The sequence below is a fragment of the Xenopus laevis genome, chromosome 6L (genome assembly GCF_017654675.1).
Source record: "Xenopus laevis strain J_2021 chromosome 6L, Xenopus_laevis_v10.1, whole genome shotgun sequence".
Classification (NCBI taxonomy): domain Eukaryota; kingdom Metazoa; phylum Chordata; class Amphibia; order Anura; family Pipidae; genus Xenopus; species Xenopus laevis.
The window spans coordinates 5307372-5332218 of NC_054381.1; the positions used below are offsets into that span (position 1 = coordinate 5307372).

At 42.0% G+C, this 24847-nt stretch overlaps 1 protein-coding gene across 2 annotated transcripts; it reads right to left on the reverse strand.

Annotated features, from left to right (window-relative positions):
* Positions 1-1177: 1177 nt before the first annotated feature.
* Positions 1178-24847, reverse strand: znf577.L (zinc finger protein 577 L homeolog). 2 transcript variants are annotated; one of them, XM_041565718.1, is made up of 5 exons: positions 24686-24847; positions 20578-20726; positions 4743-4869; positions 4039-4116; positions 1178-3262 (listed from the first exon to the last, which is right to left on the reverse strand). In XM_041565718.1, the coding sequence occupies exons 2-5, from the start codon at positions 20635-20637 to the stop codon at positions 1290-1292; spliced, it is 2238 nt and encodes a 745-aa protein (XP_041421652.1). In that variant the 5' UTR covers positions 20638-20726; positions 24686-24847; the 3' UTR covers positions 1178-1289. The 2 variants fall into 2 exon arrangements, with proteins under 2 accessions (XP_041421652.1, XP_018122478.1); XM_018266989.2 differs by lacking the exons at positions 20578-20726; positions 24686-24847 and adding an exon at positions 15088-15758.

Consider the following 24847-nt stretch of genomic DNA (forward strand, 5'->3'; position numbering starts at 1 on the left):
CTCTGAGTATCACTCATGTATTATAAGGGATAATGTACCCCCTACTGTAAATGATAAGGATATTAGAAGTCACTGAGGGGTTGTTCTGTGACCATATAAAGGCACAAGGCTGCAGGTTGAGTTATACAGGGAACTCTGAGTATCACTCATGTATTATAAGGGATAATGTACCCCCTACTGTAAATGATAAGGATATTAGAAGTCACTGAGGGGTTGTTCTGTGACCATATAAAGGCACAAGGCTGCAGGCTGAGTTATACAGGGAACTCTGAGTATCACTCATGTATTATAAGGGATAATGTACCCCCTACTGTAAATGATAAGGATATTAGACGTCACTGAGGGGTTGTTCTGTGACCATATAAAGGCACAAGGCTGCAGGCTGAGTTATACAGGGAACAATGAGTATCACTCATGTATTATAAGGGATAATGTACCCCCTACTGTAAATGATAAGGATATTAGAAGTCACTAATATCAGCATTTTTTCCTAAAATGTCTTAAGATTCACCCATTTTTAGGAACAACTCTGAACTGCATATGCAAATTAGAGAAAGATTTGAATTTAAGAAATCATGTTCCGCATGCCAGAAATTGTTGTGCGCAAAGGGATTTTCTTAGGATTTGGTCTAATCTAATTTTTCAGACTGGTGCAACCAACTGGCTCATATTACTCAGCAATATTATGGAGCTGGAGTTTCCATTCACTGAATCACATTTCCTTGGCCTAGTCACCAAGTCACCCAGGCTTCAATGTTGCTTCCTGTCTTGGAGGCAAGTTTTGGTAGCATAAAAATTAGGGATGCAGGATTTGGTTTGGGATTTGGCCACGATTCTGCCTTTTTAAGCAGGATTTGGCTGAATTCAAGTTCCTGGCCGAACTGAATCCGGAAAATCGTGTCTATTCATCACACAAACAAGGAAATAAAAAATGTTTAACCGCGTATGCAGCACACGCTTCTCTTTCCCCCGAACATACATATGCAAATCAGTTTGGTATTCTGCCTAATGTTTCACAAAGGATTCGGGATATGGCTAATTCAAAAATAATTCAACAGGGACTTGCTTGTGTTGCTTCCTAAGTCTTCTTATGGTTGAATGTGACTGATGGGTAAAAAGAGTTGGGAATCCCTGTACCCAGACAGAACTATTTTTAGGTCGAGTAAAACACTACAAATCTGTGAAACACATTTATTTGCCACGTCTGCAACTTTAGAAACATTTAAAAATGATTTTCTGTATGAACTGGAGAGGGGGGCTGAACGGTTGAAAAAAAAAAAAAAAAGATTTTAATTACTGTCTCTGGAATCATAAGCTCTGTAACAAATCTTTTTCACGTAGTCCCTACACTTGCAAGTCTCTTGCAGGGGCCTTGTGCCAATGGTCATACAACAGGGAACCGGGGCAGGTGTGCAGTTATAAGAATGTTCCACTAATAAATGGGGTTCTTTTAAATGCATGGGGACCTCATTCTCCATAGCGTTTAACTGCTTCAGGGTGAAGCCAGAAGACTGAGAGAACATCTGTCCATGACATTTATTATCTGTGTTTTCAACCAGATCTTCTTGCCCGACGTTAAGCAGCAGGTCGGGTTTCCAGGGCCTATGAGTCTTCCGATGGAGGAGAAGAAGGGACCTGATGCTAAAGCGTTTCATGCAGAACCTGCAGTTGTAGCGTTTTTTCTCAGTGTGCACCATCCTATGAAGATACACAAGAACCAGTCTAGGGAAAGTCTCGCCGCACGTGTGGCACATATACCTCTGCGTGTGAGATTTCTTGTGCCGAAATAACGATTTACGGTGCCTGTAGCGCTTTTTGCACTTTTTACAGCTAAATAGTTCTGCCTTTTCAACATACGTGTTAGGTTTTAACGGCAATAATATGTTTTTTGAGGTAGGAGCCATTGGCTGGGGCATGAGCCCCACTTTGTGTGGTGAAAACGCAGAGGGTGCAATCACGTTCCTCTTTGTATTTTGGATCACCTGCTGCTTAGGGTTTGTGTTCTTCATTGTCTTCCAGTGTTGGGACTGTGGTGTCTGTGGGAGTTCCTCGGAAGTTATGGTTTGTCTAGAAATCTTGGCTTTTGTTTTAAAGTTCCTTAATGCCTGGTCAAAAGAAAATGTGCCCACTATACGCTTTAGAACTTCTTTTTTCAATGGCCTATTTTGCTTAACCTCGTGTACATGATTGGAACTTAGAGAACCTTTCCTGCCTCTTATTTTCTGGTTCTTCTCTTCCCGATGTAGGAACTTCCGAGTCAGAGTTTCTGAGCTAAAGATACCTTGGCCGGTGGTTGTTTGAGGGAATTCCTTAAACTTTTCAATTTCTGAGCTGGAGCTGCCTTGAGTTGTTGTTTGAGGGGATGTTTGCGTCTTTCTATTCTCTGAGTAGCTACCATGACTGGTGGTTGTTTGAGGTAACATCTGAGTCTTTTCATTTTCTGAGCTGAAGGTACCATGACCGGTGGTTGTTTGAGGGAACCCATGAATCTTTATATTCTCTAAGCTGGAGCTACCATGGCTGGAGGTTGTTTGAGGGAATGTATGAGACTTTCTATTTTCAGAGATGGATACAGGACTATGAAGATTTTCAGAGATGGATCTACCATGACTAGTAGTTGTATGAGAGAACTTCTGAATATCACCATTCTCTGAGCTGCAGGTACCATGACTCTTGGTTATTTGAGGAAAATGACTGCTCATGTGTTTCTGCAAAAAACCAAGTCTTGTGTAGACTGCCATACATTGTTCGCACTGATGAACAGTCTTGTGGGATCCTTGGTGCTTAATAACATCTGCTCGGAACTGGAAGACCTCTTGACATGTGTGGCACCTGTATCCTCTCCCTTTGTGCTGTGATTTCACATGTTTATAAAACAGAGTCAAGTTTCTGAAGCATTCCTCACACTCAGGACACTTGTACTTCTGATGGGTCTTCAGGTGTCTCTGTAAGTGGGACGGCTTTAGGAAACTCTTCTCACAATACTCACATTTGTAGGCTTGGCCTTTGAAGTGGCTCCTTTGGTGCACGATAAGCAGTGAGTGTTTTCGGTAGGACTTGCCACAGTCTATACAGCTGTATGGTTTCTTTGAGTTGCTTTTATACACATAACAGAGGCAGTCTTCTAGGTCACCACACTTTCGACACATTTGAGATTTGCCTTCAGAAGTCTTTTCCTTAGATTCCATAATAAGGTCCTGGGGCTGCAAGACGATTGGCTGTAGTTTAGGTCCAACTTGTTTCTCATTGGTTGATCCCGCATCTGAAATAAAGGCCATAATTTAGTTATAGGAGAGTGTTTTTTGATTCTATGAACATTTATTTATTGGAAAAAATTTATATAATCCTACATAAATTAGCTGCTTTCCAACTATGAATAAATTGTGCTACTTGTACATATGAGGACAGGGCCAATTAAATTATATTAAAGTGGACCTATACCTTCCCAAATGACAATGTAAAATTCTCTTCTTTTGCAATTTACATGCTTCCCTTTCAGTTTTCATGATATTTGCAGTTTCACATGGTCACTCCCACCCGCTGTTCTGTTTTGCCAGCTGGACAGAAGCTAAACCAGAAGCTTAAGTTACTGATGCAGGAACCATCTGGTTACACTTCTCTGCTCATATCCATTGTAACACAATGGTTAGGTCCCCTTTCCCAATAACATCACCCCCAATGGGTGAAATCTAGTCAAGTGCAGAGCTCTACCATATAGTTGGACACATACTTGAGGGTAAGAACATATTCCTTAGCACATGCTCCATCTCCGTGATCTCCAGCAGGGAATCAGGGACCAAACATGGCAGCTTCCCTGTCACTGTGCAGCTCTTAATTAGGGCAGGAGGCAAGGGAGCCCAGTGGACTTGTAGTTGGGGAGCGGGCACAGGGCAATTAGGGGGGGTTTAGTTCCACTTTAAAATTGTGAGAGCAACTTTCACAATGAATTAAAACTAAAATGGCAAAGAAGGTTTTTTCCCTTACAGCATCTGGGCAGAAGAAGACATTAAGATGTAGAGCTGAGAGCAAGTCACTTACCAGGTAAGATGGCTTCCCGGACATCTTTTTTTCCTTTATGGAACTTCAGGAACACATCTGGTTTGGGGACCTGAATTCCTGGAAGACAATTTAATGGAAAAGTAACATGAGGAACCTCCTGATAATATGTCCATCTGTGACAAGTGCCCCTACATTAACTCCTATTGCAGATAAGTTATATACTATAAATGGGTGTTTCTTTTTCCAGGTCCCCAAGAAAGAGTTTAATTTTTCATAAATTGTAGGCTAAGTTGCATTAGATTTTTACCCCAGAGTGAATTAAATTTCCTGCTGTTGGGTTTCTTGGTCTCTACAAGAAGCCCTGGATGAGAGAGCTACAGACACGAGAGAAGCTCCTAAATCATCACATTGCTTTTCCTGCCAGAGATCTGCCCCATCCATTAAGAGCAGCACAATGGTAGGAAAACCACAGAATCAGAACTTTCAGAGATGCCAATTGTGATCCAAAGTGATCAGTGGGCTACTTGGTTGTCCCTGCCTGGAGAAGAACAGGACACATTGTGAGAGTGAGCTTGGGTAAGAGAAAATTTTTTAGCATTTACAGTTATATTATCTTTTTGGGAAAACCCCATTTGGTTCTGCAGCCCTCCAATCCACACAGACCACACCCCCTAACACTAATCTCTCCCCGATGTGCTTCACAATGTCCCGCCGTAGTATATTCATTGGTTTCTTATGATTACCAAGAGAGTGGAGATTCTCGTAGTTGTCTCTCATGACTTCTTTGTACATCTCCTTCTGCCAACCTTCCAGATCGTTCCATTCTTCCTCTGAAAAGTACACTGCCAGGTCACTGTAGGTCAGGTGCATCTAGAGGGTGCCAGGCAAGCAGAGGGGGCAGCGGTTAACATTAGGTTTCAAACGAAATTATTTGAATCAATTGTTCCGGGCATCTACATCCCACAAGGGAAGGGTAATAAATAAAGGAATGCCAGAAATGGTGGCAACCTCTGTAACCTTGACCCTGCTCTTTAGTAGCTTCACCATCTCCACCAAACATGTGCCATTGGTTTGACTTCCAAGTTTCCAGATCACACGTCACCATTACTCTCTGGGCCGAATGTGTAATCAGGAAACTGATGGACAATTATTTGGTTGTCAAGGGTTTAGTTTAGGTGGCCAAGGAAGCAGTGGATAGGTCTCAACTGTATTATGTTTCTTGTTGGGGTGTGCCAAACCCAGTTTGCTTGGGACTTAGGTTTACCCTCCTGTTTTCTACTACCCACTTAATTGTATCCACATGACTTATGCACAGGGGCTAATAAGTGTGGCTAAACATAGACCTATATGTCTGTGATCTGACTCATTGGACCTACAGGCTGGTCAGCTTGGCAAGCTGAGAAGGAACTGGTTCCTTCAAGATCTGCTGGTGCTCCATCGACTTGCTGAGAAGTGACACCTAGAAATGACCATAAAGTCTGTGGCTCAATGTGGTTACTGGACCGACTGACCAGACTGCACCCAGGAAACATGAAGATGGAAAGGCAGTGAGTCTGAAATCACCCAAATTCACCCCAGATCTGTGCAAATATTATCACATTCCCTTACAGCTCCATAGATAGATTCTTGTGCCAGTCTTAATTGGTAATTAACTTTCAACAAACTTCCACCAGGTGGGTAGAATCCTGCAGAGGCATGGTTGTATGTTGGTGGCTTATACCATGTATATGGGAATACAAAATTCCCAGCATGCATTTTGCTAGAGGCCAGAACTCTGCAGGATTTAATGGTCCTAAATGACTAAATTAGTGGTGGAACTACAGGAGACCACTTTCTCCATTCAGCAATGCTTCACCTTATCCAAATGGATAACATCTCCCTACAGCATTCTGCACTGTGTACATCACATGGCAGCTCCCGGCAGAGAGAAGTTTGGACTCTCATACCCACATGTTATTTTACTCATGACGGCAAGGAACCCAAACTACAAAATAGACAAAGGAATAGTCAGGAAAAAGGCAGGTTCACTGAAACGAAAGGTTATTGAGACTCAAGATGGGGCATGTTAAAGCTTGCCACTGATAAAGCCACTGCTGAAAGAAAAGATGTAGACAGTAAAACTAAATCTATCTCTATAGCAAACAATGGTATTTCACTATTCGGCGGTCTGATGTTTGGGCACTTTGGAACATGGCCCTGAACCTCCTCCTCCTCAATATAATGGGTTACAGTGACATACAGTGAGTTACTATCCTGACACATATACAGTGAAACCTCCATTTTCCATCCCCTGATTTTCAGATTTCCCTCATTTTACACCCCACCTATATACAGTACAATGTATTTCACACCATACTGTTAGTACAAACAGGGCTCTATTAGGTGCCGCCTCTCCAGTTTTGTACCAGTCTGTTTTTACATGGGCTGTCACTGTCTGCTTCAAAACTGCCAGCCTGCATTTGCCACATCACAGCCCTACCTAGGGTGGCCACCTTTTTTTTTTTTTAAAAGTGAATACCGGCCTTCCTGTTGATAGGGAATAATCCAAAAACCGGAGATCACCGAGGTAAAAGGAATAATCCAAGTTTATTATTTATATAATAAACATACACGAGCTCCGTGGGTTCTGATACACAAGTAGGTCAGAACTGAGAAACAAAAGATTGACCACACATTATATACCCTCCGTCGCCCCCCTTTTTCTCTACTTTGTATTGTACGGGCGGGGTAGAGCTTAGCTGTGGGGCTGGGGACAGCCTGCTCGTCTGTATCTGAGCTATAACTTTCAGAGAACTTATCTCTGAGCTGTTTGTCTTTTTGGTGTCAATTTTTTTTCACTGTTCTCTATTATCTAACTTAACCCTTCTGCTATCAACTTTTCTTGTTCCTCTCTTTGCTTTCTAGCTTCCTTTGATTCTTAGGCACTTTCCTGACTTTCTAGGGCACATACTGACCATTTACCTCTTTTGCTGCCTCTCTCTTGCTCTTAGCTATTACGGGAAAACAACCCATCCTAGAGTGGGGAGGCTGACGGCTGTATGTATGCCTTATGAGTTACAACCACTCAAGTCTGTGGGGCTAAAGCTTCTGATATATCACTGCTGTGCTGCGTATGTACTTAAATGCTTGTACTCTTGTCTGGTGATCCCATGTATCATTGGGAGGAATGGCAAATGACTTACTCTCTGTAAGTGTACTCCACTTAGGCAAGTAAGCCACTACATCTTTGCCATATTTAACAGCAATCACACTACCTGGTGAATGCTCTACAGTCACTCTGCCTAGCGACTGTCTTGCGCTCACTCTCCTTGGTGAACGCGCAGAGGTGATCAGCCTCTGTTCACAATGCCTTAGTGAGCCTATTTCATCTCAACTAAAAAAATGCCCTCTTCCCTCAAGTACGCAGACTATCTTGGGGTATACTGGGGTCTAACCAGGTAAGTTAGTACAATTCTTATAAGCAGCAGAGTATAGAAAAGTTAGAACTTTTTTTTTTCACTTTGCAATTAGTCCCCAATCACATGCACATTCATACAGGACACATGGTTAAGACAAACATAGATACCTCGAGTGATCACCTTGGGTCAGGCTGCTTGCACAGCAACACCCTGTCCGTTTGGAACCGGAGAAGAAAGGAGACAGAACAAGGTATGCTTACCCTGTGTGGCCACTCCTGTCCCGTTAGTTCTCCGGGTCCTCACTGTGGATGGGTGAAGTCAGCGTCTCGAGCCTGCCCGCATTCTCCACCATTTTGATAGGGAATAATCCAAAAACCGGAGATCACCGAGGTAAAAGGAATAATCCAAGTTTATTATTTATATAATAAACCTACACAAGCTCCGTGGGTTCTGATACACAAGTAGGTCAGAACTGAGAAACAAAAGATTGACCACACATTATATACTCTCTGGTGGGGAACTTCATGGGAATGGTATGTGAAAGGAGTACGGAAGGGAGTATAGGGAGTGAGGAGGAGTACAAGTCAGTGTGATTAGCTAGTTATGTGAAAATAAAGGGAGTACCACTATGTGCGAGCTTTAAAGATATTGCACCTTGTTACTGAGAACAAAAACATAACAGTAATACGAACCTTCTCACAGATGTTACACATAACCTTGAACAGTTTCTAGAAGGGCCTCATGGGCACCTAGAAACTGTTCACTCCATTAAGGGGGGCCAAGCAAGGCCTGCAAGACTTTTCCCCTACACTGTAAATTTCGATTTTTTTTCCCTATTAATAACATTGGGATCAACCCAATGACCTGGAGGTGGGCATTGAAAGTACTGTTTCTATTTGTGCAGATGAGACTAAATTGTGCAGAACTATAGGTTCCATGCAGGATGCTGCCACTTTGCACAGTGATTTGTCTAAACTGGAAAACTGGGCAGCAAACTGGAAAATGAGGTTCAATGTTGATAAATGCAGGTTATGCACTTTGGCAAAAATAATATAAATGCAAGTTATACACTAAATGGCAGTGTGTTGGGAGTTTCCTTAAATGAAAAGGATCTTGGGGTCTTTGTAGATAACAAGTTGTCTAATTCTGGGCAGTGTCATTCTGTGGCTACTAAAGCAAATAAAGTTCTGTCTTGTATAAAAAAGGGCATTAACTCAAGGGATGAAACATAATTATGTCTCTTTACAGGTCCCTGGTGAGGCCTCATCTGGAGTATGCAGTTCAGTTTTGGACTCCAGTCCTTAAGAGGGATATAAATGAGCTGGAGAGAGTGCAGAGACTAAGTGCAACTAAACTGGTTAGAGGGAGGGAAGAGTTAAATTATGAGGGGAGACTGACAAGGTTGGGGTTGTTTTCTCTGGAAAAAAGGCGCTTGTGAGGGGACATGATTAGACTTTACAAGTACATTAGAGGACATTATAGACAAATAGCAGGGGACCTTTTTACCCATAAAGAGAATCACGTACCAGAGGCCTCCCCTTCAGACTAGAGGAAAAGAAGTTTCATTTAAAGGAACAGAGTAGGGGGTTCATCACAGTGAGGACAGTGAGGTTGGGGAATGCACTGCCGGGTGATGATTCAGTTAATGACTATAAGTGGGACTTGGATGATTTCTTGGACAGACATAATACAAAGGCTATTGTGATACTAAACTCTATAGTTAGTATAGATATGGGGATATAGAATTTATGTGACAGTAGGGAGGGGTGTGTGTATGGGGCTGGGTTTTCATTTGGAGGGGTTGGACTTGATGGACTTTGTCTTTTTTCAACCCAATTTAACTATGTAACTATGTAACCATCATTTACCGGTCAGGCCAGAAAAATGCTGGCCAGGTGGCAACCCTAGCCCTACCCCATGATGCTAATGCCTAACTGATATCCCCACTGCCCCCAATGTAACCCATCTAATCCCCCTGCAGGTAAATGGGGAGGTCACTAGTATTCCGGTTTAGGTTTATCCAGTGGCACATAGTACTTACTACAAAAGTATATTTTTATATCAATATTTTATTAGAAGAAGCTGTGTTTCACATATAGGGTTCTTCAATGCTTTTGTAGAAAAAGTGCATAAATTCTGAGTGCCCAGATTGGAAGGGAGCCATGTTACTCATAAGAAACATTTCCCAACATTCCTTAAACTAAAAACTAACTAACAAAGCAGCTAGAAATGTTGTACATGATGTTTTGTGCTTCTGTACCAGCCCAAGGCAACCACAGCCCTTTAGCAGTAAAGATCTGTGTCTCCAAAGATGCCCCAGTAGCTCCCCATCTTCTTTTCTGCTGATTCACTGCACATGCTCTGTGCTGCTGTCACTTACTGAGCTTAGGGAGCCACTCACAATATACAGTACACATAGAATAGAAATGTCACAATATAAGGCTGATTAGTAATTAATACACATAATTACTACATGGCAGCACAGAAACCAGTGCAATTAGCATCAGAATTGAATAATCAGCAAACCTGTAGCATCAGCTTATATTACAGCCAGGGAAGCTCATTTTCTGCTGGATAATTAGTGACGAGCCCTAAGCTTAGCTTCTCAACAGCCAATCAGAGCCCACTGAGCATGTGAGTGTCACAGACACTTTCCAAGATGGTGACCCCCTGTGACAAGTTTGAAGTCCTGGATCATTGCTGCTATTGACAAGCTCAAACTTTAGCCTCGTGCAATAAGTTCACTATATAAAATAGGACATTTCTAGCCTCATTCATTTTAGGGTTTAGTTCTCCTTTAAGCTGATAGTGGTTACATTGCGGATTATGGGACTTGAAATCTCTGTGCTTTTCGTAGTGGGAGGTGTACAGATTCCTTGGAAAGCAGCGGGACTACAAATCCCAGAATCTATCACTTCTCAATGGAACAAGTGAGGGAAGTTCTTTTCCCAGTGTCCCCCAGGCCCAGTCCGACTCAGATATAAATATAATGTTTATAAATATACAGACAACTCAGACAGTGTCAGGCACATTTTTCATTTATTTTACAGTTGATGAATAAGACAGAACAGCAGAACTATAATAAGATCCATAGGAAAATGGTAGTGTTGCAGTAAAGCTCTTACAACATACTTTCTATATAGTGTTGCTGTAGTGCTGTATATATTAGGGAAAGTATTTCAATAAATACACTGTGACAAAGACTAAGTGGAATATGTTAGGAGATAGATGAGGAAGAAGTCCCTGACAGGTGGAGCTTACAGTCTAAATGGGAATAGTAATGGCTGGAGCATTTGCCTATAGATGTCAGACACTGTAGGACCTGAGTTTGGAGCAGAATTAGGGCGAGTTCTGTCCAGAGGATTCAGGGATGGAATTGCTGGGGCCGGAGCAGCAAGAGAGAAGGGATTAAGGTATAGAAACAGGAGCTTAGAAAGTTAAGAGAAGTATTTTGTAATTTAAAGGAATAATTCACACTAAATAACCCTTTAGTACAATGCAGGTCGCTACACAACATATAAGCTTAAAAATAACAGATGTCACACAATATTATTTTTTGGTTGCTGGGGAGAAACAGAATGGGATGACTACTGAATCCAAAGCAATACAAATGAACAAATGAAGAACCGATTGAAAAGATGGTGAAAGGTGAACTTCTCCTTTAAACACCGCTAAACCAAAAATTTTAAAATTGAACGGATGGGTTCCCCAGGCAGAAGTGGGAGTATAGGCTTAGGGTGCGGATAGGGTTGCCACCTGGCCGGTAAAAATGATGGCTGATCCCAATGTTATTAATAGGGAATAAAGATAAATATATAGGAAGGTCAGTGATCCCAATGTTATTAATAGGGAATAAAGATAAATATATAGGAAGGTCAGTGATATGATCCCAATGTTATTAATAGGGAATAAAGATAAATATATAGGAAGGTCAGTGATCCCCATGTTATTAATAGGGAAGAAAGATAAATATATAGGAAGGTCAGTGATCCCAATGTTATTAATAGGGAATAAAGATAAATATATAGGAAGGTCAGTGATCCCAATGTTATTAATAGGGAATAAAGATAAATATATAGGAAGGTCAGTGATCCCAATGTTATTAATAGGGAATAAAGATAAATATATAGGAAGGTCAGTGATCCCAATGTTATTAATAGGGAATAAAGATAAATATATAGGAAGGTCAGTGATCCCAATGTTATTAATAGGTGTCAGTGAAATTTGATGTCTGGAACGGTCTAATTCCTAAGACGGACGAATGGCTAGTGTCAGAGGGTTGATAGTTGTCACCCCCACCCTCTATGACGCCATAATGCTATAGGGCCCAAGGCAGGATGGACTAAAAAGGGCTAAATGGTCTACTGTGGACAATGGTCACTCATATAACTTATACTAGGCCATACAAATAAATGATCACCACTCTGTTACTTAAATTCCAGAGTGTCAGCATAGTGTCAGCATGTCTCTCATGCCCTTTTGCAGAATTGTTGCTCAATAGTTGTCTGTACCACAATGGTTATGTTTAGCCAACAGATGTTTACGAGGCTGTGGACAGTTGGAACCAGAAATCTCTTATGTTGCAAAACTGCACATCTTACAGGAATGTACAAATATATGCCAGTAAGTCTCCTCGCCAGACCATGTATGGTATTTCCGTGAACCCCTTGTCACAATTACTGTAAATGCCTTCTGAAAGCTATATAACGCCTGGACCAAGAGGTGGGTCTTTGGTAAGTCCTTGGCTGACATTCTGTGTGTTACTCCAACAGCTTACCCAGACAAAACTGTTATGTATGAATAAATTGCCTGACTATTACTAAAGGTTTTCCTTTACTGAGTTTTGTCTTACACGAGGTCAAAAATGGTATTACTAAAAATACCATCATAGGGAATAAAGATAAATATATAGGAAGGTCAGTGATCCCAATGTTATTAATAGAGAATAAAGATAAATATATAGGAAGGTCAGTGATCCCAATGTTATTAATAGGGAATAAAGATAAATATATAGGAAGGTCAGTGATCCCAATGTTATTAATAGGGAATAAAGATAAATATATAGGAAGGTCAGTGATCCCAATGTTATTAATAGGGAATAAAGATAAATATGTTGGAAGGTCAGTGATCCCAATGTTATTAATAGGGAATAAAGATAAATATATAGGAAGGTCAGTGATCCCAATGTTATTAATAGGGAATAAAGATAAATATGTTGGAAGGTCAGTGATCCCAATGTTATTAATAGGGAATAAAGATAAATATGTTGGAAGGCCAGTATTTTTTTCCAGAAAAGGTGGCAACCCTAGGTGCCAATGAATGCTCCTACGAGCAGATTTAGCAATGTCTGTGCAGTTGTTTGTGCTACAAACCATCCTTCAAGGATTCTGCCCGTGTTTATTAAACGTATAGTAGGACCACAAGCTTCTCATGTGACAATGGCCACTACTACTGGCACAGTCATACGTCACCTCAATGTGTCACGGAGAACGACAACGAGAGCAGGTCACGGAGCGGAAAGACAATTGGTAGACGAGGACTTGCACACGGCTGCTGTAGATATTATATTGTACAGCGTCAGGCCCTGTCTTGCTACAAGTTCCCTTGGCAGACTTATCACAAACTAAATGTCTAACTGAGCACTTCCCCCAGCAGACTTATCAAATATAGGGGTGGAAATAAAACACACACACATTGATCATCATTAGAGAAGAATAATATATTGTAAGAAAAGTAATACAATACCGATTGAAGACAACGCAACGTCTGGCCGAGCTTCCCTTGGCAGACTTCTGAGAGGAACATCAGCTGGGGGACCCCGGGCCCAAATCAAATACAGCGACTCCCAGAGAACATCAATCGGCCAATGGTCCTTACAAGACAACTGTTCTACACAAGACGTCTGCTTGTAGATGAAGTCCCGAAGCCCCCTCAGCTGAGCTCCTTTTTATATTGGTACAATAACAAAGTAATAGATCATTACACATAGACATATATAATAATAATAATAATAATGGCTACATGCCCAGGACATGGCCATGAGAATGACCATGAAAATAGAAATAACCATGCGAATGAAAATAATTGCTGTGTATTTTGATTATAACTATGTGAATAAGATATGAGCTTCCTTCTTAATAAACATATTTATATGTTTATGAGTCTATTACCTTAACTCCTACTATTCCCTGTTCTCCTGCTAATGATTGAATAACTCAAATCCGGTTGTTCCCTGGTCTCCTATTAATACTACTCCGGTTGTTCCCTGGTCTCCTGCTAATATCAGTACATCCATTTTAGAACTAAGACATACCTCCCAACTGTCCCTTTTTCAGAGGGACAGTCCCTCTTTTGACAGCTCAACCCGCAGTCCCTCATTTGTACTGGAAAGTCCCTCTTTTCTCTGCACAGCCAGAAAAAGATTGGCTTTTAGCAGAGAGCCCAGAACAGCTGACAGGTGCAAATAAGATACTTTGTAACAATTTTGAGACACAAAAACACAGTTTAGATAAGGAGAAATATTTCCAAACTTTCATAACCTGCCAAATTTTGTAAAACGAACATGGTAATTAGGGGGTGCGGTCACAGAAAGGGGTGTGGTCTAAAAATTGCTGCGCTACATGCAGAAATTTTTTTTACTTTTTACTTCCAAAATGTTGGGAGGTATGCTAAGGAGCCATATTGAATGCACTTGATCACACTCACATTCATACATGGCCTGCCATGTCACATTTGTATCACAGGCCCGGACTGGCAATTTGTAGATTTGGCAAATGCCAAAGGGGCTGCTGTAAGATGCCATAGACTGTCACTATTTATTGGGCCACTATATAATTAAAAGCTCGGGCCTATTTTGAAACCCAGTCCAGACCTGTACAGCAAACAACTATCCCCCAGCCATTCACCATACTCTTCTATTAAGGCCTGATAGAAACCTCTACTAATTATATATATATATATATATATATATATATATATATATACACACACACACACATGCAACAGAAGTCGTTCCCCACGCTCATACACGAGCGGCTGCATCCACAGACTTGTGCACTATTTCCACTTTGCCACTGGCTGAGACTCACAATTAAGTTGCTGTTCACAAAACTCTGTGCCGCCCGCTCAGTGTCGGACTGGCCCACTGGGATACCAGGGAAACTCCGGGTGGGCCCGGGTGTTAGGGGGCCCTCATGCTGCTAAACATTTGGCCTATTTCATGGCCATTCCCTATTTCTATGAGGAGAACAAAGAGGCAAAATATATGGAATCGTAGATTATATTATTATAGTATATAAAGGCAAGAGACTAGGAGAATAGAGTGAGGAGAGGAAGAATAATAGTACTGAGAGTGGGCCCCTGGTCTAATGTTTTTGGGTGGGCCCCTGGTGTCCCAGTCCGACACTGCGCCCGCCAGCACTTGCCTTGCATTTAATACATGAGCAGTCGGAAACAAAGAAATACAATGAAGGTTTGAAGTTGGCCTATATATTACATCATATATATAATAAATACATAAATATGATAAATAACATGATTGCAGATTTTTACCACAACACCCCCTCAATCACACGACAAACATGACAAAGTATAACTAATATAAAAGATACAAGCGGTTTATACACTGGACAAACACCGACTATAAACCATAGGTCCGACTCAGGTTCCCCAACCCAAGGAATGACGTTACCTGCACGGGAAGTGTCCGGGACATCTCAGCATTGAGACAGCGACCAACTCAAACATAAGAAATTGATAGATTCCGAGTTGTGTCTCAGAATCTCTCCCAGTGATCCTGTGTTTCTCCCGTGCCTGGGAGAGAGCACCCAGCTGCAGATTGGAGTGTTCTGATTTAATTAAGTAACGAGCAGGTGTCTGTGGGGCTATGGAGCTCATATGGGCTGTATAGAGATCTCTCTGCAGAAACGACAAGTATGTGCTTTTTATAACCAGGTCCAACTAATGTGCAAATACAGGGGCAGCAGACTCTACAGAGACAGGGCGTTATCAAGGCACAAACTTGCAATCTGGAAAGTGCAGCTAATGCCAAAGGCCAGTGTTTATATTGGACCTTTGTGGTGCTTTTTGGGCCTTTGTATATTTAAAACGCCAGGGCCTATTTAGAATTTCAGTCCAGACTTGCCTGTATTGGTAATTTTTTGTATTTCATTTGCATATCTGATGTATACGCCCTTTATATATATCTATAAATAATACTTCTAATAATAAAAAATACACGTTTAGTATAAAAAAAGTTTTTTTTGCCCCTATCTGCGAGCCAGCTTTCAATAGTATCTATAAGATCGTGTGATATGTATTAAGTCACAATAAGGACAGAGACACATGGTCAGCGACTAATCTCCCGGAACTGTCTCCCGTCGGCTAGAATGTAAATCGCCAGTGGGATGGCACTCGGAGCGCTTCGTTTTTGAAGTTGCCCGAAGTTTCCTCGTGAGGCAGCTTCGGAAAACAAATCGCTCCCAGTGACATCCCACTGACGATTTACATTCTAACGGACGGGAGGCAGTTAGGGGAGATTAGTTGCCCGAAGAAGAGGAGATTTGTCGCTGGGCGACTAATCTCCCCGAATCTGACCATGTGTCTCTGCCCTTAATGTACACCAGCAGCACTGTGTAAATAAAGATGTACATACACAACTCATTACCCAATAGCTACAGGTTTCTACTCCAGCTTGCTCGTGGTTATTCCATACATACACGTTGGTGATGGCCACAAATTCCCCAGAAAAGCAGCTGATACATAAATAAAAGCTGTGAGTGGTATGGCTGAATAATGATCAGGACAGAGCTGCTGCGCTGCTTGTGTTTTATATTCATTAATATAATGAATATTATAATATAATATTCCATAATTTACGTTACAATGGAGTAAAATGTCCATTTATACCAGAGAATTGTCTTATGATAACCTCAACTGTCCAACCCTCCTGGTGTCCCCTGTATTTTACTCCCAGCTGAGGCAGATCAAGGCATGTGGACAGGACTTAGCTGGGCATGTGGGCAGGGCTTAGCTGGGCATGTGGGCAGGGCTTAGCTGGGCATGTGGGCAGGGCTTAGCTGGGCATGTGGGCAGGGCTTAGCTGGGCATGGGCAGGATGCAGTTAGGGCTTTTACATGTCTGGTTTAGACAATATAATATCTACAATATAATATCTACAGCAGATCAGCCCCGCTACGTCACGCCCCACCCTGTTATGTCATGGCTCCACCTCCCGCTACTTCACGTCCTGTCCGGTTACGTCACAGCCCCGCTCCCGCTACATCACGGTCCTGCCTACCTGCCCGGAGTTAGTCAGGAGGAAATGTGGCAACCCTAGGTGCAGTTGGGGCAAGGCCCAAGGGGTTTATGTCTGGTCAAACCTACAATGTATCCAGGCCCGGACTGAGAATTAAAATAGGCCCTGGCATTTCAGGTACACAGAGGCCCAATCAGCCCACACAGAGGCCCAAACAGCCCCCACCAGCCCACTAAATACTGACTTTCTATGGCACCTTATAGCAGCCCCTCTGGCATTTGCCAGAACCCACAGATTGCCAGTCCGGGCCTGAATGTATCCCCTTGCTGGGCGCTGTGCTCCTCATGTACAACTACAACTCCAGTTCATGGTGCAGCTGTAAAGGAAGGAAGAGATTCTCCAGCCAATTAATCTTGAGGATTAAAAGGGTTCCGCCCCCACTGCCTAGCAACAGGAAGAAAAAAAACAGGAAGACAAGAGGGGTAGAGGCAGACTGGGAGACAGAGAGGCCGCCAGTCTTTCCAGGCCTGTTCAGTGACCAGAGGGAGACTCCATTTCATAAGAGAATCATGGCTACGTGCAGCCCTCTGGGAGTTGCTTCTGTCTGTTCCCTGGAGTGTGAGGCGTCAGCAGTCACTGAGTGACCGTTTTTTTTTAGTTGTAATATTGGTGTGTAGGTGCATCTCAGGTCATTTTGTCTGGTTATGTGATTTCAGAAAGAGCCAGCACTTTAGGATGGAACTGCTTTCTGGCAGGCTGTTGTTTCTCCTACTCAATGTTACTGAATGTGTCTCAGTGGGACCTGGATTTTACTATTGAGTGCTGTTCTTAGATCTACCAGGCAGCTGTTATCTTGTGTTAGGGAGCTGCTATCTGGTTACCTTCCCATTGTTCTGTTGTTAGGCTGCTGGGAGGAAAGGGAGGGGGGGTGATATCACTCCAACTTGCAGTACAGCAGTAAAGAGTGACTGAAGTTTATCAGAGCACAAGTCACATGACTGAGTGCAGCTGGGAAACTGACAATATGTCTGGCCCCATGTCAGATTTCAAAATTAAATATAAAAAATGTGTTCGCTCTTTTGAAAAAGGGATTTCAGTGCAGAATTTGGATGGAGCAGCTCTATTAACTGATGTGTTTTGAAAAAACATGTTTTCCCATGACAGTATTCCTTTAAGGAACAATGGGAGTTCTGTAACCAGAGCTAAAGTGTGCTATGTATGACTATAGCAGTCACTACGTTTGAGTTTCTGGGGAGAGGGAAAATCCTGACCAGCACATCACTAATGTGGAGCATTATCCACCTCAATTGACTCACTATTCTTCACTGTCCGACGCCTTTAGCTAAGAAGGTTGTCAGGTTTCCCCTGAGTGGAAGGTTTAGAGCAATGGACACGTGTTTCTGAACCTCATCTACTGCTGTATAACTGGGCCCTCTACGCCTGCTGGATATATATCATATACTATGACACCATCTGGATGATAAGGACTTCTCCATAGAAATATAGTGACACGGGGCTTTATCAACAACGGGAACTATAAAATCATGGAAGTCTGTAACCAAGGCATTAGGATGACACTCATGAATAACAGACCTCCCAACATTTCAGAAACAGAAAAAGATTTGCAGTGCGGAATGGCAGTGAAAATGTTTTGACCACACCCATTTTTGTGACCACATCCCCTAATTACCATGTCTATTTTTCAAAATTTGGCAGGCTAAAAAAGTTTGAGCACATATTCGTTTTTATGTGTTATTACAGTTTTGCTAATAAAGGTGAATTGCCCTTTAAGTCACAGTTTCCCCAAGAGACCTACTTATCTTAAATAGTTACAATTGTTTCTTTACTTATCTTAAATTGTCACAAAAGTATCTAAGGGCACCTGCCACATATTCTGGGCTCTCTGCCAAAAGCCAATTAAGATTTAGAAACTTTGTATCTTTTTTTCTGGCTGTTCAGTGCAGGGGATCAAAGAGAAAGTCGGGACATTTCAGTAACAATCCGGGACTGCTGATTGAGCTGTCAAAATCGTGACTGTCCCACAAAAAAACGGGACATTTGGGAGATATGGAATACACATTGGGCTTCTATTCAACCCTAATCCAAGATAAACAGCAACTTCTGAGCTATAACATCACTGATATTTCACAGTAGACTGGGAAAGAGCGGTTTTTTGAGCTGGAAACGAACGTTCGGATCTTTCTGGATACGTCCATTGACTTCTGTAATGACATGGTCAGAAAGCGATCGTTCAGCAACCAATGGCTGTCATTCACACCAACTGCCAGATTTTAGCGATGAATATATGTCATGTTGAAACTTATTCGAGTGATAATATTGGACCGATCAGTAAATCTACAATCGTTTACACACCGCCAACCAGGGCAGCCATCAGGGGGGGACAGGGGGGTGAGTTGTACGGGGCCCCGAGGGTAAGGGGGGCCCCGGCCACGCCACACTTACTTGATTAGCCGGGCCCCCCATCTTTCTGAGAGCTGCTGACTTCAGGAAGGCATGGACGTTTAAGGGGCCCCGGCCACCAATTTTCTTATAATGTGGGAGGGGGGCCCTGGCCACAAATTTTGGCCACCAATTTTTTTTTCTCATGTCGGGTCCTAGCCACCAATATTTTTTAATGGGGGGGCCCTGGCCACAAATGTTTTTTTATGGGGGGCCCTGACCACCAATATCTTTTTATTTTTTATTAACATGTGGGAACCCTAGCCACCAATATTTGCTTTGTTTTTTACTATGTGGTGGGGAGGACGGACCTGTAGGTGGGGCTTGCAGTGGGCGCAGCCCAGGGGGCCCAGGAAATTTTGTCGTACGGGGCCCTGCGATTTCTGATGGCGGTCCTGCCACCAACTATAAGATAACTTCACAACATGATTGTCCTGGAATATTCCATTTAAGGGTACAAAATCTGACAGTGAATGGACACCTTTAGTAAGAGACCATCACCTGGGTGGGGCTTCTAGGGGTGGAACACTTTATAAGTAGAGGAATTTTTCCCACCCTGTAGCAATTTTAAGAGGTCCACTTATCAAAGGTCGAATTTCAAATTTTTTAACTCTAATAAATTCATATTTACTCTAATATGATTGGGAGGTTATTTAACTAAAAATTTGAACGTCTTAACTTGAACAAATATTACCGACCCGAAAACTCAAATCAAATTCGTTTTTGAATCAAGTAAACTCGAATCAAGTTTTTTCTCCGAAAAAAACTCAAATGTCAGGAAGGCTATTAACATCTTCAAATGGCTCGCTGGACCTCTCCCATTGATTTATACATGAACTCGGCAGGTTTTAGGTGGCGAATAGTCTAATTTGAATTAATCCCAGGGTATAGGTTTGATAAATCTCAAAATTCGAATTAAAATTCGATCGAATCATTCACAATTTGAATTTTGAGAGTTTTGATCACAGAAAAAATTAAAAAATTGAATTTACTGTTCGACCCTTAATAAATCTGCCCCTAAATAATACAGGGTCACTTTTGGATGCGGTAGTTTAGATATACAGTGCTGGAAGTAGCAGCATCACTAACAGTGAGTTCCACCTAAGTGGGTCCTTCATGGCATTTACTCGGTTCAGGGTCAATTCTGTTTTGGCAGAACCAGAATTCTAGTGCTGGATCTGCTGCAGGTCTTCCATCTGGCACAGGAAAGACTCACTGGAGAAAAACTATAAAACCTGCCTCTATCCTTACATAATTACTGAATATAAAGATTGAGAAAATTATTTGTTTCCAAGGTATAGAACATTGGAGGCTGACGCTCCTACTAAACCCAGAGACGAGTCATTGCAAGTACCCACAGATATTTGGGAAAACACTGCACTGAAAGTGATGTATGGGGAAGAGCTAAATATATAAGCTGTTATTGTTGTGAGGCCTAATATATATATATTGAGTGCTGCTTACCTGCTGAGCATAGTTGAGTGTTTGGAACCCGTCCTCTTCAGAGGTGCTGGTAGCTCCCATAAAGCTTTAAAGTGAGGACTTCAAGATATGATGAAAAAGACCTGTGCTCAGGAGAGGGTCTCTGCAGGGCAGTGAGTTTGTGTGGAATCCTAAGAAGAAAGAGAGAACTTGAGTGTTTCTGTTATCTGTGCAAGACAGCAGTACAGAATGAGGAAGACAGTGATATTGTTATCGGTGGTATTCTTCTAACGGTTGGGCCAGTGATGATGTGTTGGAAGCTGCTTAGACTCTCATCTCAGATTCTGATCTGCATTTGCACCAAAGGTGTTACAAGTGAGCAGGGAAAGCAGGAGCTAAATCACGGGTCAGGACCATAGAAATATTTTTTGCAGGGTTCTGTGGTCATACTAAAGCCACAACCTTTAGTTAAAAAATCAATATTCCGCTCTTAGGGTAATGGAAGACATGGTAAAACATATGCATCCTTGCGAGGCAACTTTGGAAAGCTGAGGCGATGCATATGTTGACCACTGACGATTCACTTTATTGCTGCCCCCTGCCGGAGCCCAAATCTGGATCCAAAATCATTCAAAGGGATGCCACTCTCTGAAGATACACACAGGCTCATAACTGATAACGTTGCCCGAAGTAGCCTGTGAAGATTAAATAATATTATATATAACTGTAGTCCAGCCTTGTTCTACAAAATGCTGTCAACAGTGACCAGCAATTAAAATGAAAGAACATGCTCCATCCTGTTGTGAATGAAAACAACTTCAGATGGACAGTTTTTTTTATGATGCAACTGCACTGCCCATGGGTAGAACTGCAGGAATCTCTACTATTTAACCACAGATATAGGAGACTGAATTCCACTGGGAGAAACAGGTTTGAGCAGGGATTCTGAATAAAGTATGTGCCACCAGTGTCAGACTGGGACAGCAGAACACAGGAGAAAAACCTGTGGGCCTCAATTCTCATGTGCCATGCTGACCTAGACCCACTCCTACGCCTAGGCCGATCCATAGAAGTTGGGGAGGAAGGCGGTGTAGCAGAATCTCTAGGGCGCACGTAGGTGTATTGGCGTCAGGAGGAGAGCTCTGGAGGTCCGATGCTGAAGGCCACCTCCCTTTCTCTGAATTTCAGCTGCTGTGTCTTAACTCTTAATAATTCCTGGTTCTCCCATATTCAGCTACTATCTGCCAATGCAGTCCTAAAGAAGGATGCACAGAATCCATAACTTTTGGATTTGTCTGAATACTGAATTCTCCACAATATATTTGGTCAAATCAGAACCCTAAATTGCATATTCAAATTTGATTTAAAAAAATGACATAAACTGTGAAGTCTGTAAGGGTTCAGATTTGGTTCTGATGAACACTCAGGATTAGTCCAAGATCTATTGATTTGACTGTTCTTTACTCAATTTAACCACCTACATTGGCATACGAATCGGACTGGTCTTAAATTTGATTAACGATCACTATAGGGCCTTATAAGATCCTATAACTACTTCTCAGCCACTAGGAAATTCCACATGACTGATCAATTCCCAATCAAATGTCACTTGTGAAGACGCCAGTTCCCATCCACTGGAGTATCATGTACGAATTTGGTCAAGACAGACTAAATGGACAGTAGCTGAAGGTAGGAAAAGGTATCCCATGTTTTTTCCTCTTTACCCTACCACTCAAAATACTTTAATGGATACAGCGATGTGCGATAAGATGACAAAACTGAGATCTTTTTTTCCATGGCTTCAGCAATTCAGCAGGAGAAGGTTTTCCATTGATTTGTTGAAGGCTTACAACTGTTGATGAATGGCTTTTTGAACAGCTTTTGGTCCTACAAAAAAGTTCTAGTTGATGAATGTTGTCCTTTGGGCGACTAGTGAGGCAGTTTTTCTAGTTTTATTGCATGCTGGATGCAGGTAGATCCTCAGGAGCTTCCATATTTCAGGTTGACTCTTGATTATAACTAGTCTTCAAGCTGCCCTTGATAGCGAGAATAATGAAGGTCATTACTGTAACATCTCAATGATAGTAGTGCTTTCTTAATCTCACTCCCTGGAGAAGCACAACGCTACTCCATTTAGAGCAATACCTAGAATTACCCCAGCCTCTCGTCAACACATTTTACCAAATAAGCCTAATTATAGCAATAATCTCAAAATCAGTCATTTGAGTGGACCATGAGAAAGTACCTGTTTGATTCATATCCTGTCCTGGTCACTGGCAACTGGTCATTTGAGCCAGGTGGATAGGAGTCTTCAGCTCCTTGGAATAAGCAGCAAATGGAAGTACCACCAGCCAAACACAAGAGCTAAGGAAGTGTATCCATGCAGCTATCTATCACCAACAGATAGCATTTCAAAGCGAGAGGTCCCACCTGGACCCTCATAATGCTCAATCAGAGAAGGACGTTTATTTATGTAGTGAACCAAGCTCAGAATACTAGCATAGAATTCAGCAGCAGCGTTTTATAGACCTTCCAAAACATCATTTACATAAACTGAACTAAGCATTTCAGTAGACAACAGAATAGTTACTTGATTGGTTCATGCCTGTGTAGCATCACTTATTGCATGTCATGGGGCCCTTATCGCTACTTTGCCTTTTCTCAATATAGTTAATGCTGATTAAATTCAGTATCCTGATGATTGCTATACATGCTGACGTCTTGTTTGCTGTAAACTTTTTGGGACTTTCCTGGAAGACGTGTGATACTCTGCTATCAGCATAATGATTTGCTTACTTTGTCTTATTCAATGCACTTAGCACAACATTATGCCTAGAGTTGCTTGACCTGTTTATGAGGCCTACAGCGCAATATCTGCCCTAACAACAGCTACAGAAGATTGGTCAAGTCTTATCTCAAGCCCCATGATGTGCACAAGCTAACTCAAGCCTTTGTCTTGCAGTAAGAAGAGGAAACATCTTCCCTTTGTAGAAGTTCAGCTCTGGGTCAGGATGGTCTCCAGAGGGCCCAGCTAAAAAGTCAGAATACCTGACTTTTAATTTTAATTTTGTCACTTAGCTTCCAATCAATGGTCCCTATAGAGAAGCTCCTTGAAAGCAACATGCAGCTGGCAGCTTATCTGCCTATAACATCTTTTCTTACTACGGAAACACAAATAAAATAACGAGCAGCGGAAATGGAAGAGGAAACAATTTATTCTTTCGGTTACAGTGCTATTACAACACCGACAGATGGCAAGACCAATTCATTTTTTAACTATAATTTTAAGCAACAACCCAGACTAGTCCAGTGTTGCACAGAATTCAGATGATGTTCTACAAGATTTCACCAAAATCCACAATTATTTTGTGTCCAAATCCAATTAAGCTGAATGTTCAGCTGCGCCTTCCTAAACCTGGAAAAAGAGAGTACTAAGTTGCATTTCCAATATGGTGATCATTGTTTTAGAGGCCAAGGATTGCCTGGTGCAGGGAAGAGCTATAATCGGCTGCCGAGACTTGGTGGTTTGGGCGGTGGGTGGTTATTCTGCAGAACAAAGAAGAGATCAACTTTTTTCTCATAGAGCCTGTCCATATTTTGGACGTTGAAATTGTAAAGAAGTGGAATTCAGTTTTTGAATGAAGGTTTCAAGCTGGCGATATGTGTTTCCATAAGGACCCGGCAGAACTTTTCACAAGATATGGATTCAGCTGAATATTTTCAAACATGAACCCTTAAAATCGCATCTAAATATACAGATTTGGGTTTGGTATTTGCAAGACTCTTTGCCTATGGTCTCCCGCTGCTCTGCTGCTGCCGCCCTTCAAACTTCCAACTGTCAGATGAGCGGCCATGCTATATGCCAGGGGCCTACTTAGTCCTATTCTAGCCCCATTCCAACAACTCCGGAAATACTAATCATAACTATACACACATTAATATTCCTATAAGCTTAGTGAACTTATAGGGGCCCCTATTCACCCTGCGGCCCTCCTGCCTTTATGGAGACTCTCTGGTTACACCACTGTTTTAAATATACTCATTTGACCATAAACTCTCAGCAAGTAACTGAAACCAACTAAAACAGTAACGACTCCCACACGCCCGGACACACTCAGCACATATATTGTAGGAAAAGAATCAAACTTACACAGACGCCAATTTTTGAAAAAGACTTAAAATCTGAGAATGAGGCAACAAATAAAGCAGCGTCGGTTTCTCTTTGCAGAAGACATATGAGTATGTAAGTGCTGCAGGCACCTCTGTGCTGGTTCCATTCCCTCGTCGCTCTCTGAGGGTTTCTGGCCCTTAA

Bases quoted from the DNA above. Each gene is read 5' to 3' on its own strand.
- znf577.L (XM_041565718.1), bottom strand. From the start codon at position 20,637: ATGGGAGCTACCAGCACCTCTGAAGAGGACGGGTTCCAAACACTCAAC. The intron at 4,117-4,742 runs GTAATCATAAGA...ATTGTCTTCCAG, and splicing joins CGAGAATCTCCACTCTCTTG to GAATTCAGGTCCCCAAACCA. The intron at 3,263-4,038 runs GTAAGTGACTTG...CCTTTATTTCAG, and splicing joins CCGGGAAGCCATCTTACCTG to ATGCGGGATCAACCAATGAG.